Consider the following 17199-nt stretch of genomic DNA (forward strand, 5'->3'; position numbering starts at 1 on the left):
CTCTCCGATGGCGGTAAAATAAACCACCGAAATTGATACAACCCGCCAGCACACTAAAGAGCAAATCATTATGCATCATTAGGTGAAGATTTAGTTTAAATGTGTTTAGCAGGAATTAAGCAAAGCTGTTGTTGACATGGATTGACTGCTGTAATGCTTTATTGTCAGTGCTCCAGGAGGCAGAGGGAGGGCCGGCCTAGTTGGGGTAGCAGCAATACGCCGAAAGCAAGGATTTATGGGATGTTGGAGGACTAGCCGGCTGTGCAGGAAGAGTGGGAAGACACAGGGAGGGAGATACATAAAAAGGGGGAAGACAATTCTGTGGTCAGTAGAAAAGGGGATTCAGTAACATAATTTTACACATGGAGGTCGTATTAAATCTAAGATTAGATGACTAATTTTGACACACTATCTTCAAAACGTCTGGGTTGGGGCCTCATTGTAGCTAAACAAATGTTCATAACTTTGATAAATTCACTGGAGTAACTTTTACACCAGTATCCTGAAGTCTTAACTTTAGGTCGATTCAGAAATAGGATTCAGTGTACTGGTACTAATTCAGAAATGATCACTGTGATATTTGAAAGGTTTCCTTGTATATGAATAACTACAGGAAACGTACATAGGGTGCTTATCAAGTGTTATCTGCTTTATGGAAGGGGGTGGATGAGTAAAACTTCTGCAGCAGAATAAAAGCCTCAACAAGAAGTAGAATCACAGGTGGAACGTGAACGTGTCAGTGGTCAGTTCAGCCAGATACGTTTTCCCTCTCCTGTCCTGACGCCCCTGTGTTTGTATGTGTTGGCGTCTTTATGTGTCTGAATGTGTATGCAAGAGCTGCTCAAACCGACGAGCAAGAGAGGACAGTCTTATCCAGCTCTCCAGTGTTGACAGTATTACTAATCCCCTCCACCTGCTCAAACACCCGCCCCAAAAAACACATCCCTCCCCCTCTTCCATGTGCCTGCGCTGGGAGTCCCTGGGGCCAGGCTGCGCCTCTGCCTTCGTCTCCACACCAGTTATCGTCGCTGGCCTGGCTCCGCTCCCCCAACCCCTTCCTGCGCCACGCACATTAATCGCCGCAAAAACAAATAGTTTTCAAATGTTTGGAATAGACCCACTGTTTGCATCAGGGCCTAACAAAATAATTTTTACAAGCTATCCAGTTGTGATTAGGGCTGAGAGAATTGAATTTATGTGGCATTGATAATATTAATATTAGCCTAATTAATTATGTTGTTTGAACTTGCACACCACTGTGTGTACCTTCTACACAACACTAACCAGCCGGAGCTGGAACTGAGCTCTCAGGCGTCTCTATCTCCCCGGCTCTCCCCCAGTCCATGACTACTGCACACAATTCATCAACTCGTAGATATCTAATCCCTCCGGCTCTGCTCACTTCCTGAAGTCTAAGAAATAACTTTACTCTGGTGGCAAGAATTCCCATGAATACTTGATGACTTCTATAGAAAGGAAGACTGTTTCATCTCACTTTGAAAGTGACATTCGCAGAGAGAACCGGCCAAACTTTCTATTCACAGCTCCCCATGTATAAAGGATGTTCAGAAGAGGGACACTAATAAAATGCAACATCTTTTTAATGAGTCACTAATTAAGGTAAACAGCAGTACATTGGGAGCAGCTTTGCGTAGGAGACAGTTTCAGGCATCAGGGGCGTGATCTGCCTTCTTTTTTTAAGTGCAGAAGACAGTGACTGAGACCACATAAGCCCTGTGTGAAGAAGTCCCCTCTAGTTTGTTTCTTTAATTAGCAGAGGTCAACATTTCAATGTCCCCTGACCCAGAAACACTGCAGATCCAGCTAACAATGTCTTTGGACTGTGCGCACCGCTGGATGAGCAAGTGTTGATCTGTGCAATTACAGTGACACATACTCACTGACCCATCACACCAGTCATCTTATTCAAGAAGGGGACCACCCAAAACTCCAGAGAGGTTCTCAGACCTGTTAATAGTTCAGATCACACTTCTCTGCAATGGCCTCTCGACCTCTACTTTGTGGTCAGAGGTCAAAGGTTGGAGAGGTGGTCATGTGTCTCTCCTACCCAGACAGAGGTCTATATCTCATGCTTGGTGGGGCCGTCTCTGTCGGGTCCCCTGCACTTCATTACAAAGAGTAGCTGTTCCCAACACACAGTGCTACTGCAGGCCTGGTGTCTGAAGTTACAGTGTGATTGTTGACAGTCCCCTTTGACAGCAGCTTTAGGGTCTATTCCTGTGCACAATTGCCACAGAATTTATATATTTGGCACAATCAAAAAAGGTTTCCTTTTACATGAGCACAGAAATCAATGTCCATTTACTTATAACATATCAGAAGTCTTAGCCATGTAGATTGGTGTTGGATTAGTATTTAAAAACAATTTAAATCTTAAGTCAATAGACATTTAAATTTCTTCAGCTTGGAAAAATAAGCAATGAAAAAAGATAAAATGCACATTTCCCACATTCAAGGAGCAGTAGCCTTTGTCTCCATGATGTACAAAGCAACCTCAGAAAAGTCTGTATGCTGCGGAGAGGCTGGTGCATTCTCTGAAGCAGGGGATGAATCTCCAAGGTGCATCGTCTCAACAAAGCATGGGTTACTGGACGGAGGGATGCAAGGCGTTGAACCAGTCATTAACTGAAGTGTCTGCCCAGTCTGGTCGAACGGTAGTCCACTCTAAGCTGGACGAAGGCGTGCAGGAGGTTTCGGTCCAGATTGGTGAGCTGCTCACCCGAACAGACCTGCTTCAGGTTGTCAGGGGCAACGACCAGGAGGTTACAGAGGGCGTGGAGTGTGTCGAAGAGCTGCAGCACCAGAGGGACCTAGAGAACAGAGAGACAGGCAAACTAACTATTATACCTCGTAAACTTTATACACCAAGTGATTCCCTGCAAACATGCAAGGCTTTCATGACAAATGCTCTAAATGATAAATCACAGATTTTATTATATTTTGACTTTGGAGCTTAGAAGGTGCAAAACATCTCCTTCATTTACTTGTATGACATAATTGGCCAATTAATCAGTTTATAGTTATAGTTTATAACATTAGTAATTACTTAAAGGAATTTACCAAACTAAAATATCAAACATTTAAAAGCTTTAGGTTCTCCTAAGTGAGCATTTGCAGCTTTTCTGTATAATATAATTATAAAATAATAACCTTTTAAAAGCTGTTGTCACAAAAAAAAGCAACTGGACACTGACAACTTAAGCTCGGGGAATGATCAGTTCTTAGTTGCAACCAAATGATTAGAGCATTCAGCCGAATCGACCTTACCACTTTTTGTAATAACAAACACAACAAGGGTCTCTGTTGGAGGAGTCATGTTATGCCCTGTTACCAGTGAATCCTGGACCTACGCCCCCCTGCTCACCCTGAAATCCTTGGCGCATCGTCGGTATTCAGCCACGTCGCAGATGGCCAGCATGCCTCCCATTGAGCTGTAGCTGTACTGCTGTAGGTGCTCGTGGATGAGCCGGTGGAAACGAACGCCCAACTCCGTCAGCACTGTGTCCACATTTTTCCCATCCATGGACTTCCTCACGTGCTCCACCTGCCGACTGACGTAGGCGCATACCTTGGAACAGGCCTGCCAAGGGACAAACGGAAAACATGCTGAGAAAACAACAGACAAAAACACTAAATGTTTATTTTAAGAACTGCTTCAGACAGATGTGTTTGCGATTTGCGAGTCACATTTGCAGATTTGTTTTGCTTTGCATGTGAGCTCAGCGATGGAAGCTGAGGCCTTTTATCTCTTACTGTAGTGTACTGGATCATGACGTTGTTCTCGTCCTCAGGCCTGAAATCAGTCTTCTTCTGCTCTGTAGCCAAGATGTGCTTCATTTGTCCCACCATGCAGTTTATTGTTCTGTGTGTAGCAGAAAAACAAATTGGAAAATGTTTTGAAGACCATTCATTGTTATATTATGGCTTTTATTTGCACATACGAAACACACGAGAGCATTTTAAAAACGCACTGACCTGTCGATTCCCGTGTCCAGTTTCACTTCCATCTGTTCGATCACCTCTTTTTTCTTGTGCAGGCACTCTGCCAACTTTGGAGATGAGCTGGGGACATAGATTTAAAAAAAGGAAAATTGAGATACCCCTTTTTATCTGTGTGTTGAAAAGAGGCCGTAGCAACAGAATAACCAAATACTGTTGAATATATATTATTTTGACTGACCTTATAAGAGGCATGAGCTGGTCATTAAACTGCTTGTCGAACAAGTGGAAGATAGAATTTGCCTGTTGCACCACATCCAGGAAGTACAGGTTGGCATTCTTGGCATCTGATGAGGGAATTGCTGTAGATCAAAAAGAGAGAGAAGTCCAGACAATAAACTGAAAGGTAGGTAAAGGATAAATCAATAAGATTAACGCGTGTTGCCTGCTCTCCAAAACATTCACCACAATGTTCTGCTTCAGCATCAGACAGCGAAGAGAAAACAATCAAAGTATGGGGACATCAGTATTGCAATTCTTTGATGAAGAATATACCTCATGACTTGAGCACTGGGTGATGAATAAACATGTTTTGTTCCACTGTAGCTGCCTGAAAATGATAAGCTGTCTCCTGTATTCAGCCACATATAGCATGAAAAGAAATGCCACAGAGGCACAACCTGCTGTGCATCAAGGTAACTTGGATATTTCTATTTTTTTTTTTTGGTTGACTGCCATAAAATGCGATGTATCATTAAATGGTATCCATAGCAACAAACATCATCTGGTTCATGCCAAACTAAAAGGCTCTGAACAGTAGCAGGGGCGGATGGAAAGAGAGTCATGAGTCACAGGTACACAAATGAAAGAGAAACTGCACAATCTACATAGAGAAACCATTTGTTCCAAACTCTACTGTTTGTTCTTGTTAGCAGTCTGTATATGCTACCTGGATTTTACAGACAAATATAAGTCTGTAATATAATATATATTAACCACTGACCCAGTATATTGCTTCCCAGTAGTCCATTATGTGTTTATGTAAAACATGATAACTTGCACTTCGGTGTTTAATTGGAAATGTTTCTTCATGCAGGGTTAGTTTTAGTCTCTATGACGCTGGACTGTTTCATCTAGAGAGGGGACATAGGCTGAGCCTGGCTATGGGCCCTGTGAAGGGCACACCTGTGTGCACTGCATGGCTTATCGAATTCAGTCCCTTATGTGGACCTGGCTGAAGTGAGCATCAACAAACACAACAAGAACAAATGATGGTTATAATGAGCTAAATTAGATGTACCAGAGAGGCCAATCTCTAGGGCGTAGTCTATGTGTTCCACACACAGATGGTCGACCAGCAGTAGGAAGATCGAGAAGGCGTTCTTGGGCAGGTCTGAAGGATCTGAAAGCTGTCCCCCCCAAACAGAAAGAAAGTGAACACATTTAACTATTTTAGCCCAGCCGGATTTTCTCTCTCTCTCTGTCTCTCTTCTCTCTCCCTTTCTCAGCGGGATTTCTTCTTTTTTTTTGTAGCTCACCCTGTTGCATCTCTCAAAGGCATGACGTGTTTCCTGCAGCAGGTTGACAACAAGTTCTGGGGACAGAAAGGTCTCCCCATGGGTGTCAAGGATAGGGCCAAGGGGGAGGTTGGTGCGCTGTCTAATGCGCTCCTTCAGTTCTTGGATACTGTAGAAAGACACAAATGGGGATTTTTTTTAATACATTATATCTTATCCTTTAGTGAAACCTATTCAAATAATTAATCCTAAACCGTCCTGATGTGGGGAAAAAAGTGAGATCCAACATCTGACCTGCCGGTGCCAATTAGGCGTTTCTGGTGATTCTTGGAGTCGTAGTAGCGCTGCAGAATCATGGCACCTCGAGTGCGAAGGTATTCCCTCTCCATATCAATGTAGCTTTCCAGGTATGAGGAGAAGATGCTCTTTATCAGCTTGGACAGGAAAGTGTGCTTGTCTGAGCCCAGGTTGAACTCTGTGAGCTTGGCGGCCAATGTTGTGGTCCTGAAAAACATGTGAAAAAAAGTGTGTAAACATATTAACATTAAGGTTACCATGTAGAACAGAGGTGAGTAAAAACATAATGTGAACAAGTTAAATACCTGGTGTAAAGGTCATAGAGGTTCCTGAGGTACTGTTCTACATCAGAGTGTCGAGTCTCATCCAGTTTTTCCCTAACGTGAGCCTTCAGACACAAAGGTGTTGAACATAACATGACAAACAATGTATGACCAAATAAAACTAAACAAATGACAAGAAATTTAAATACCTGCAATTTGTTTTCAAAGATGTTCTGGATGAGTTTGGCCATAACGGTCTCTGGGCTGCTGAAGACCTCGCCCACCTGCTTGTTGACCCTCTGGCAGAGGACTGCAGTGTCCTCAAACACATCATTCCTTAGGTAAGCCCCCTAGAGAGACAAAGAAAGCATTCACCATGAGGCTGTGGATACTACAGCAATAAATATAATATAATATCATATCATATATAAGATAAACCTTTTACACTTACTTCCTGACACTGCTTGATATAGACATCCACACAGTGTGCATAGCCCTGGGACAAAAAGACAGAGAAGTTACTTTCTCTGCAAGATTACACCACTGAAGTGCAGACATTTAAAGACGTAAGAAAACATGCATGTTTAGAACAGTATGAAATGTATGAGGCAACTGACTATTCTAATTATCACACTTGTGACTGATAGTTGGATTAAATGTGGACCAAAAAGTCAAATGTAGACATCAAATATGATCATTTCAGGTCACCTTGAAATGTAATAGAACCGCTGCCACCTCCCGCATACGTCCAATCTCTCCCCGGCGTTGGGCAGCTGTGAACTCCTGGATTAATTGCCTCTCCAAGTCATGATACTTACCTAGGTATAAACACAAACAAACACAAACAGAGACACATCACATAATATCATTATTTGTAGTTAACTTCTATTGTATTAGGAATGGGGACATGATGATTTATTACACAAACTTACTTGCAATTTTTGCCTTGACATCTGCAAATCTGTCAGAGGAAAAGATAATTCAGGAGAGAATCGCAAATTATATCCCACTATAAATTGTTTAAATGTGTTTAATTTGTATAAACATACTATGATACTTAATAAGAGGCTTCAATACTCAATAGGCTGTATTGGCCTTACAATGTGAGGAATAGTCTACATCACTAATACCTTCCCCTTGTTTGACAGTACTCTTGTCTAAAGCTGCCTACAGGATGCCTGACTCACCTGTCGAATGGCAGCTCCTGGGCAATGAGATGCAGCTTCTGAATTATATCAGCAGCCTCCTTAATCTGAAAGAGAGAGAGAGGAGGAAAAGTGAGTGTTAGAGCGACAGGTGAGGCAGAAAAGAGCACGACAGGACCATGAGAGGTGGACATCCAGACAGAAAGCTGGCAGGCCGCGGGCGGTGTCTCCACTTGGGGGATCATCATTTAAGAGCTGCCCTCCTCCACCTCCCCATGTTGAACAGGGAGCTGATAACAGACAGGCTGTGCTCACCTGGGCATCGGCGGAAGCAACAGCAGCAGTTCTGACTTAGCAGCACATCCAACTCTATACTGGCATGCCTTTTCTGAATGGGATGTAATCCCACAGGAGTCTAAATCGGCTTCAATAATCTGTCCGGCCAGGGATATCTGTCTGAAAAAAGGGGCCCTGTCGAGAACCCCCCTGCCCCCGCCCCTCCTGACATACACACTGGCTGAAAAAGCCCCAGACCTACGAAAGGCCCGCCGTCCGCAACTCCTCTGTTCCCGCAGATGCCTGCCTCAGCTAACATCATTACTCTGCTCCCGTGAGGAGGATCCAGCCTTTCTGCTCGGCGAAGGTTTTCTAAGTATCTGTCCCCCAGCTAAGATTAGCTAAATCCCATGTAAGTAATGTAGCCGTCTCCCTGCAGTCAGGGTTTAGCAGCACTTGTCTCCACGCTGGCGGCCCAGCCCTCCCTTTCAGAAGGATTAGCAAAGCCATCCCCCTTCAGCTATTCACTTGCAGCTTTCCTTTTTCCCACTCGTCTGGAGGTATGCTCAGGAAAAGGAATCTGGCCAGATATTTCTGCATGCCTCTCCGGAAAACTAGCTCCATCTCCAGCTCTCGTCTCTGGGATTGACCCCCAGACTCGCTGCTCTGCATCCGCTAATGATGTTGCTACGAACAGGAATTAATCTAAAGCATCCCAATCTCCCTACTGTCACTTACAAAACTGCAAAATCAAACTTTCAGGGGTCACTTGTCTAACATCAACTTCCCTGTGTAGGCAGGAACCAAGTAAAAGTGCGCATCTCATCTTCCTGCATGCCTGTTATCACCGCCCTTACATGCACCATAATGCCACAAGCTCTTTGCTGCTATAATGCGACACAAAGCTGAGGACCAACCAAATTCTCACTCCCAGACAACCTTCTGTAAATGCAATTAGGGTTGACATGAGCATGTTGACATCCATGCTAGTGAATCAGCCAGCTATTGTCAGACAGCAAATGACAGTTTATTAATCCAAATTAGCCGAGGGATCCAACTAAAGGGATAAACTTGACAAATTAATATGGATGGTTTACCTCATAATCCTGTTCATTCTCACCTCCGGCAGCGCCACAGCGGGGGCCCTAGTCAATGGTCACACACCTCCAGTGAAGTGATTGGAAAGAATGTATGCAGAATACACACCTTTTCTGGGTTGTTGAAGACATCACTGCGTAGGTCTCCATCCAAGAACTCGTTGAAGTAGGTCATCAGACGCTGAGCTTCCACGGCCCTCTGTCGAGGCGTGTTCACCCCCTCCAGCTGGTCACCAAGGTGACAAACCTTGGTTGCCACATAGCTGATATGCTCGTCGAGCTCTTGGAAATGCTGAAAGGCCACCTGAATTGATAAAAAACAAAGGGAATGCAAAGAAAAGACAAAGTCATACTGTAATGTGATGACTAAAAAAGAACTTGTGGCTAAAAGACATTCAGGTAGGTGTGATTGACTGCTTGACCATACAGCATACCTGGTTGCTTCTCTGCAAGTCTTGCACTTTATGGGCAAATTCCTTGGCCTCACGGTGACACTGATGTTCAAGCTTCTCCACCCGCCGCTGGATCTTCTCATCCAGTTGCTTCAGCTCTTCTATGTGGTTCTCAAATTCTTCCAAGAGCCTATCACAGGGGAAAGAAAGACTGTAGATCAACAACTTGGTAGTGGTCTAATCAAAACACTCTATAGGTAAATTACAAAAAAACTTGCTCTTACTGAAAGCATAATTGGGTAGCACAAGGTTAAATCTGTCCCACTGACCTCACAGTTATAGTTAGTTACAGAATAGTGTCGGAGGCTTAACTCCTGGGTCCCCAGACTTAAGAAGCTCTGAAAACTAGCAACTTCGTCAGCTGCATTTTAAGTGCCATCGGACTGCAGAGCAAATGTTCTAAGTCAGCACCACATTTCACAGAGTAGGAAACATCCCAAAATGATGAGTGTATAATCTCTTGACTAATTCCCTCAGCACTGGCTACAGCTTAAAGACATCTCCCATCCCTTCCCAATAGACACTCATTCCCTTGCTGGTGACTCACAGTATGGTGGTCTCCACAGATATGTTGTCTCTGACTCTTCGCTAAGAGCTTCCGAGGAGGTGGTGGCAACAGTTTTGTGGAGAGAGTAGATAAGGCAGGATGGAGCCACAGTATAGTTAAACTGTTATGGCATTTTTGCTTACAAGAAATAAATCGGTCTCCAAGTGTAAACATAACAACAAGCAATGAAAATGCCATGACATAGATATTTCCTGTTTTTCTCTAACCCGACCATCAAAAACACTAAATTAGCATAGAAATGTTGGAGAACTAACTCAGTATTTAGCAAGTCCACACTGACAGCTGCAATACTTTTAACTTAAAACACACCTAATTATTATTATTTATTTATTCATTTATTTATTTATTTCATTGTTAATTATTATGTTTAGAACCCTGAAACCTAATTTTTGCTCTTAACCCCTTTAAAAGTTGCCATGAAGTACAGACAAGGCCTGCAGTAAGGGCAGAAAAATGCTTTTGGTAGGCCGTGAGAAAAAGCATGATATAACATGAACAGAGATATTTTCTCGTTTATTGGCATGACTTGACTGCTAGAGGAAGTTGTAAACATCTTATCATCATCGGTGAAAATTTAAAAGGATGAGGCGTAAATTACATTGTGGAATAAGTCAGGAAGACAGTAATAAGTCATATCAGACTGCACCATTATAGAGACGATCAGCTACACGGTTAGCAGATGTGAGTGGAAAAACTACATTGCTTATTTATGAAGCTATATTTGCAACAGAAAGCAAAGACAGCATTTTCATTTTTTTTTTTTTAGAAATGAGTGCATCATATTATTAATCAAACTAAATGTACATGTAAGAAAAGGAAGCTCGATGGATGCAGGGGCATTTCATAGAGCATATTTTATATTTTGATTGCGAAATACTCTTGATGAGACAGCATTTGTGTGTTGTTTTTAAACCAATATGATACAGCCATAATGAATTGACACACTCATTGGAAATTATATTGTATTGTATTATATACCAAAGTTGAGTTCAAAACCTGGAGTAAGAGATTCTAGTGAGTTACAGGAGAAAAGATGTGTTCAGTAAATGTGAATGACATATGCCTACAGTTACCTTTTGGGATCAAATGCCTCAGCTCCTCCTTTGGAGCCTCCTCCAGGTGTCCTCCATGCCAACCTCTCAATGTACTCATCTGCATCAAAGGGCTCCTGATGGGGGAGGGAGTGAAGAGTGTACTGCTCATTACATCACACAAAACACCAGACAACACCAGCTCGTAGGGCAAACGGTTAAAACATTTAATAGCTTAACTGCATATATATTGCAGACATCTGTAATTCAATTATTCCTAGTCAAAAAGAACATTTCAGATATACACAATGAAATTCTTACTAGTACAAAAGTAGTGTCACTTTTGCCATTTATGTGTATTGGGCTTTCAATTCTAGCTATCCACAATTACATTCTGGATATCTAAAATGAACATTCTGGATATCTGTAATGAAATTCTTACTAGAAAACTCCCCTTTTAGATCTACAATCTAGTTCATAATGTAATTTTGACTATCCAAAATACATTCTGACTAGTAAAATTGTCATTGCGGATATGCACAACTGCACTATGGCTAGTAAGAATTCAGTTTTGACTAGGATAAATGATATTATGGATATCTAAAATGTAATTACAGAGTGTGATTCTATTAAATGTTAAAACCGCTTTCCATAAGCTCTTAACCCGAAATGCTTGAAGAACAACAGACTTATATTACACTAATGACGTTATATCCATGACGTTTTACAACAGTCGTCTTGCTTTAACTGCACACTAACAGTCAGTTGCATTAATCCTCCCGAATAAAGTCATAAACAATCTGTATTTCTCCCTATTATCTCTCTCTCACGGCAGCTGAGTGGGCCATGTAACGGTATCCTCTATACACACACAGGATGAATGAGTCAGAACCGTTAAGCTGCCGTTGATGATAGTTAGCAACCTTGATGCTAGCCTGACAGCTAACAGCAGCAGTCATTTTTTTTTTACCTCGAACAGTTGAGCTGTCGTCGCCATGTTTGAGGGTCAGCTGGCGTCGTAGTGAAATGTAATTTAGGGGAAGACGAAGCTCAGAGTCGGCACTACCGCCGACACCCACATGGATTTGCTGATTTCGTACAGTTTTGCCCTTTGTTGACAGCTATCTGAGTTAGCAGTCCAGCTTCCTGTATGGGTGTGAGGAGAAGGGTGGGAACAACTGCTCGCCAGTGCGCATGCGTGAGTGTCTTGTGATTGGTGGTTATTGTCACGTGAGAACAGCAACAGGAAGTCAGCTGCTGCATTATTAGTCGAGTTCACACCGAGATGCGAATATTAATGTTGAAGTCTAGTCTTTAAATTGGGGACTTTAAGTGCAGCCGGATTAATGAGTCTGCGTGCTTTGTGGATTATTTCTCACGAGAAGGGAGAAAATGTGTCAATACGCTTTACAAGGTATGAGTTATACCTTATATTCATGTTTAAAATAGTGTAGCACAGATAACTCCAACAGGGCTCCACCAAATTGAGTTGATAATCTTTCCAACGTTTTTTTTATATATATCTGGAAAAATACAATGGCATGGATGCAACGTATTATAAGCAAAGATACATTTGATGCAAAATAATTGATGACTGATAGGCTAGGCAGCCACTGCTTTCAGCCTGCAGTGTTTTGTAATATCTTGTCCCCCCCCACCCCACAGGAGGTTTGCAACTGTGGAGCACCGTGCAAAGAGCCTGGCAGGTTCCTCATACATAGCAGTCCCAGAAGACAACACTGTGCTGCAGCTCCTGCTCACTGAGCTGGGGCTTTCAGACGCAGACAAGCCATATGTAGCTCTCAGAGATGATTGCCTTTATCGTCAGAGATCACCAGCCCTGGAGCTGCGTTTGGACGATCATGAAAAGGAAATACTTTGGCCAGTGTTGGCCATCTCACACGGGCCTCTTATCCTAGCTTGCCTTCCTTTAGTGGAGGTCCCTACTGAGCCACGGCCACCCCTTGTCAGTCTTCTGTCTGTCTCCCAGGGCCTCACCTTCTTGGCAGGACTACAGACTTTTCTCCTCGGTTCTGGGGGTAAGCCTGATGGTGAAGGGCTGACCTCTCGCCTGGCAATGCTGCCCTCTATACTCTTGCAGATTTGTCCACTTGGCACACCACTGGATGTGCCTACACTGGGGGCACCTGCTACACCCACTGTGGCTCCTCCCGCTGGGAACCAGAAGAAGCCTGCCTGGAAGACGGGATTCCACCGCGGTCGAGCCCTGGTGAATCTAGCGCTGATAGAAACGGTGCGCTCCATGCAGTATGGTAACCAGAGCAGACAGGACCTGTGGGATGTTTATGGCACTTTGACATGCAAAGTAAGAGCACAGTGGAAAGGGAAACAACTAATGATATAACGTTTATAACTTTTTATTGCATGTTTCCATTAATTTCCTTCATTCTACTTTAATTTGTCTTCTGTCAACAGTGTGAAGTAGAGGGGATTCTCCCTAATTTGATGCTCACCCTAACACTGCCACCAAATGGTTCGCCACTACAGGACATCATGGTTCATCCTTGTGTCACTTCACTGGATTCTAGTATGCTGACTTGCAGCAGCGTGGATAACTGTAATGGCTCATCTTTCTCTGGGCCATATAAGTTCCCTTTCTCTCCTCCTCTGGAGCCTTTCAGACTATGCAGCTACACATCTCAGGTATAAAACATACATACTAACAATCTTCTAATCCCACATATTGGTGTTAATGTCTCAAACAATTCCTGCATATTGTTCATAAGGTCCCTGTTCCACCTATCCTCGGTTCATATCAACTGAAAGAAGAAGAGAACCAGCTGAGTGTGTCAGTTACCCTCAAACTTCATGAGAGTGTGAAGAACAGCTTTGAGTACTGTGAAGCACACCTGCCATTCTTTAACAGGTATGCAGCATAAGAGGATGTCATCAGTGTTTCCTGTAGAGCAAAAGGATTTAACTCCTCACACATGTGATCATTGAGGGCAAATTGTCATCCTGATATCCAATCAGAAATCAAGGTCTCCTTTTTAACAGTTTAATTTGAGTGTTTACAAGATTAAGATATGTCTTATGCTAAACATAATATGAAGTTATATAAGATGTTATTCGGTTTTAGAGCCTCGGAAAAATAAATTATAGATATAGAAGTGGTATAATGAAAAAAAAAAAATAGGTAATGATGATGGTGTGATAGTATGGTCTTATTCCAGCTGGAAATCAAATAAAATCATCAATGAGATTTTTTTTTTTTAACTGTTGAATCACTTGAAATTAGTAACACCACTAATAAGACTGGTGACATATGAGTTTATCTTTTTGCTAAACCATAATTCATAACTATTTTAACTTATGGTCTCTCACATGGGCCTTTGTAGTATGAGATAGAGCCGTCCTGCATCCTAATTTAAACTGCACAGTTTTCTTTGCAAAGCACCTGCACTGGTCTCATTACAGTGCACTAACTAACTGACCTTAACTGAATAAATGAGTCCTCCAGTCAAGTCAAATGAGTCAAGTAATACCCCTAAGTCAATCTAATAACCTAATGTACAAGTCTCAGACTCAACTCCATCATGTGTAACCATATGATATAATACTCCCCTCACCCAATTTGCAGAGATATCCCTGAAACTGCACAAACAAACCTTAAAAACATTCATTCATTTTTATCAGTAGACCTTTCTGCTGTCCTTTCTGCTGTTGTTACATTAAACACACCTTTTGTCCATCTAGAGCAGTGGTTAAAACGCTCATTTAAGAGAAGATAAACAGTTCTCCTGTGTGAAATCTGTTTTCATTAAATTCTCACTGTTGATTAAAGTGGCTGAACCTCCATCATCATGTTTGCACCAACAATATGGGCTCTGCGTGTTGTGCAGGGATCAGATGGGTGTTGTGGATTTGAAGGTGAGCTCCGGACAACTCGATGTTTCGAAGGACAAGAATCTGCTGGTCTGGGGCCTGGGTAGGCACTGTGCTCCTGAGCATGAATGTTAAAAACAAACAAACACTGAAACACATCTTTATATTTGAAAAATAAACTAATGAGTAGTCCCCCTCACTAATATTTAGGACAAAAGTTCCCTAAATCTCGTGAGGTAAAAATGGAGGGCAAGATCAGCTTTTCTGGGCCGGCACCGGGACCTACCGACCCCCTCTGCACAGACCTCACAGCCTATATCAAAGTAAGTTCATGTGTGTATTGGTAATACAGGTGATAGTACACCTACAGCATGGTACAGCAACTTTTAAACAGCTAATCGGATAAGGGATCTATTAGTTTATAATCATTAGGTTTTGAAGTGATTAACAGTCCCATCATTTTATCTTCACAGTTGTATTTCAAAGTGCCTGACATGACGCTTTCTGGGTGCTGTGTGGACCAGCATTCAGTGCAGGTTTATTCCTCTACCAAACCACGGACTATAGCATGTAAGTTTCAATAGTTTTTGTATCAAAACATTTGCTATATGCACATTTTCTGACACAAAAAAATGTTTGTCTGTCTTATTTTCAGCCCGAGAACTTCAATCCAAAGATTACTTCATATGGAATTCAACAGGAACTGCACCTGTATCCTCAGGGCAGAGGATGCTGTAGCTGAAAGGTGCCCAGTTCACTATACTGTAACAGGACTGATGACTGTTGAGCATATACAGTGATCCAGACTGAATATGTGACTCCATAAAATAAATTTGTTACTATTGTGATGTTACTGGTGAGCTCAAAAGAATTAGTCAATTTTACATGATATTAAACATAACATGTAAAAGACAGCTCACAATGTGCAAACTTTGACTGGCAGATGTATTGATTATGTTGATAAAAAAAGACCTGCCCCCGTCATCCAACTTCTTTTATCCCCCCAACCTTCACCCTCCCTTAAATTTATCCCATTGCAGACACAAGGGCCACCCCTTGCTCTGACAGTCCCACTTCAGTGACTCTCCATCAGCCGGATAATTAGCAGCTGGGGTCTTGTCATCAGCTGTTGTGGGCCTGGAGGAGAGGGGTGGCTGTTCTGTGAAAGGCCAGGCTGCTCTGGCCAGTGTCTTGGCTACAAAAGGCTCCTCTTTTAGAGCTGGCAGGAGTCCTTGCCCCCTCCACCAATCACTCCCCCACTCCTTTTGACCCCATCGCCGCCCTGTCAACTAGTGGCTAGTTCAAACACTCAACCTCTCCAGCCAGACTGTGATTGAGCGCTGACCCTCTGGCCTTCTGAGACTTTAAAACAGCCGGTCCCATTCAGCAAGCAGGACCTGCCTAATTGGTGAAAAAGTCACAAGGATGGAGAAGGTTGGGTCGCCTCTTGAGGTTGCAAAGGTGCTTTAACTTAATTAATGTAGAACTTTAAGTATATTATTTTGATCTGTATTGTTGTAGCACGAGTGTCAGCGTAGACATAATCAATACTTATAATGAAATGATTTAGAAGAAGGGCATGCAGTTCCAGACGTTTCTCACTGCTAACTATTATTTTACCTGATGGATTTCATATTATTACTCCTCAGTGTATGAAGTTAAATAAAATACCAGCCGATGAAGGGTTAAATCAGAGGAGATTGTGCCCTACTATTCCACAGCAGCCAGACTCCTCTGAGTGCCCTCATTGTCTGCTGTTGGCCTCTTGTGCCCCTTGCTGGTCCAAATGCTACATTCTCACGTGGATTTCCACTCAGAAGGCTGACCATGACCAATCCTCTGTCAATTGGAACCAATTGCTCACACGGCATCCTTCACCTTCTTTTTATGTAGCAGTACGGAGTGGCAGACACCGAGACCTCTCAGATCTCCCCCCTCCACGATGATTTGGCTTTAAGGCTCAGTGTGTGTGGCTAGCGAACTGGAAAAGGAAACGTTTTTTTTGAAGAGTTGGGCCACTCTAAATCTCCTCAGTATCCCAATATGTGGTCAGTCTGGCTCCTCAAGTCTGCAGTCAGTGGCCTCTCACTGGCAGACTATGCTTTGTTGAATAAATGACTTGCTAAATTAACACACTCATTTAATGTGTTGCTCTGCTCCAGTGCCTTCATTTCATACCTTTGGGTCTTTAATTTTCTGTGTTTTTCAGAATTGTTAATTATTTATTTCATTATTATTTAGTCTTGTTTACACGCATACAGGAGATATTAACACTTTTGTACAATAATCATCAAACTAACAAAGGCCAAAATAAATGTGTATAAAGCAGCAGTGTGGATTGTCATAAATCATGGTAATATATCACAAGGTTGCATAGCCCTAAATACTCAAAATGATCTTCCATACCAGAAGGTTTACACTATCAACACTTCAACTGTTATCCACTTAACTGTGGGACTTTAATCCACTGTGTCCCTCAGCCCAATAATGACACCCAGTGGTGGAGTACAATACAGTTTATGCTGGACCTTTAATTACGGTTTAATGCTCAGTTAATCTATTGAAATAGTTCTACTCAACCACTGCCAGGAAATCTTTGCTTGTTGAATTCCCGTCGAGCCCCCTGCTGTGTGATGTGATCCTAGCAATGTTCATCTAACGCAGCGCCTGAGGACCAGGCTTTTGTCGGCCACTGCGGCCCCAGGTGTTTGGTAGGAGTCCAGTTCCTCTCAGCATCTCTAAGCATG

At 42.6% G+C, this 17199-nt stretch overlaps 2 protein-coding genes across 2 annotated transcripts; one reads left to right on the top strand and one right to left on the bottom strand.

Annotated features, from left to right (window-relative positions):
• Positions 1-1599: 1599 nt before the first annotated feature.
• Positions 1600-11756, bottom strand: exoc5 (exocyst complex component 5). The gene is made up of 18 exons (XM_083924477.1): positions 11577-11756; positions 10649-10743; positions 8990-9137; positions 8665-8859; positions 7225-7289; positions 6970-6998; positions 6746-6855; positions 6489-6533; positions 6247-6387; positions 6080-6162; positions 5772-5981; positions 5499-5646; positions 5261-5369; positions 4202-4322; positions 3997-4083; positions 3775-3883; positions 3386-3601; positions 1600-2831 (listed from the first exon to the last, which is right to left on the bottom strand). The coding sequence occupies exons 1-18, from the start codon at positions 11601-11603 to the stop codon at positions 2643-2645; spliced, it is 2127 nt and encodes a 708-aa protein (XP_083780603.1). The 5' UTR covers positions 11604-11756; the 3' UTR covers positions 1600-2642.
• A 130-nt stretch (positions 11757-11886) lies between these two features.
• ap5m1 (adaptor related protein complex 5 subunit mu 1) lies at positions 11887-16697 on the top strand. The gene is made up of 8 exons (XM_083924751.1): positions 11887-12020; positions 12272-12932; positions 13043-13270; positions 13354-13493; positions 14470-14555; positions 14663-14775; positions 14926-15022; positions 15108-16697. The coding sequence occupies exons 1-8, from the start codon at positions 11953-11955 to the stop codon at positions 15188-15190; spliced, it is 1476 nt and encodes a 491-aa protein (XP_083780877.1). The 5' UTR covers positions 11887-11952; the 3' UTR covers positions 15191-16697.
• Positions 16698-17199: the final 502 nt, after the last annotated feature.

Source organism: Echiichthys vipera (genome assembly GCF_963691815.1).
Source record: "Echiichthys vipera genome assembly, chromosome: 12".
Taxonomy (NCBI): Eukaryota; Metazoa; Chordata; class Actinopteri; order Perciformes; family Trachinidae; genus Echiichthys; species Echiichthys vipera.

Coding starts and splice junctions, on each gene's coding strand:
- exoc5 (XM_083924477.1), bottom strand. CDS start 11,603: ATGGCGACGACAGCTCAACTGTTCGAG. Junction 8,860..8,989: donor ACTTGCAGAGAAGCAACCAG/GTATGCTGTATG, acceptor TTATCAATTCAG/GTGGCCTTTCAGCATTTCCA. Junction 2,832..3,385: donor GATGCGCCAAGGATTTCAGG/GTGAGCAGGGGG, acceptor TCTGTTCTCTAG/GTCCCTCTGGTGCTGCAGCT.
- ap5m1 (XM_083924751.1), top strand. CDS start 11,953: ATGAGTCTGCGTGCTTTGTGGATTATTTCTCACGAGAAGGGAGAAAAT. Junction 14,556..14,662: donor TCTGCTGGTCTGGGGCCTGG/GTAGGCACTGTG, acceptor ACTAATATTTAG/GACAAAAGTTCCCTAAATCT. Junction 15,023..15,107: donor CAAACCACGGACTATAGCAT/GTAAGTTTCAAT, acceptor TCTTATTTTCAG/CCCGAGAACTTCAATCCAAA.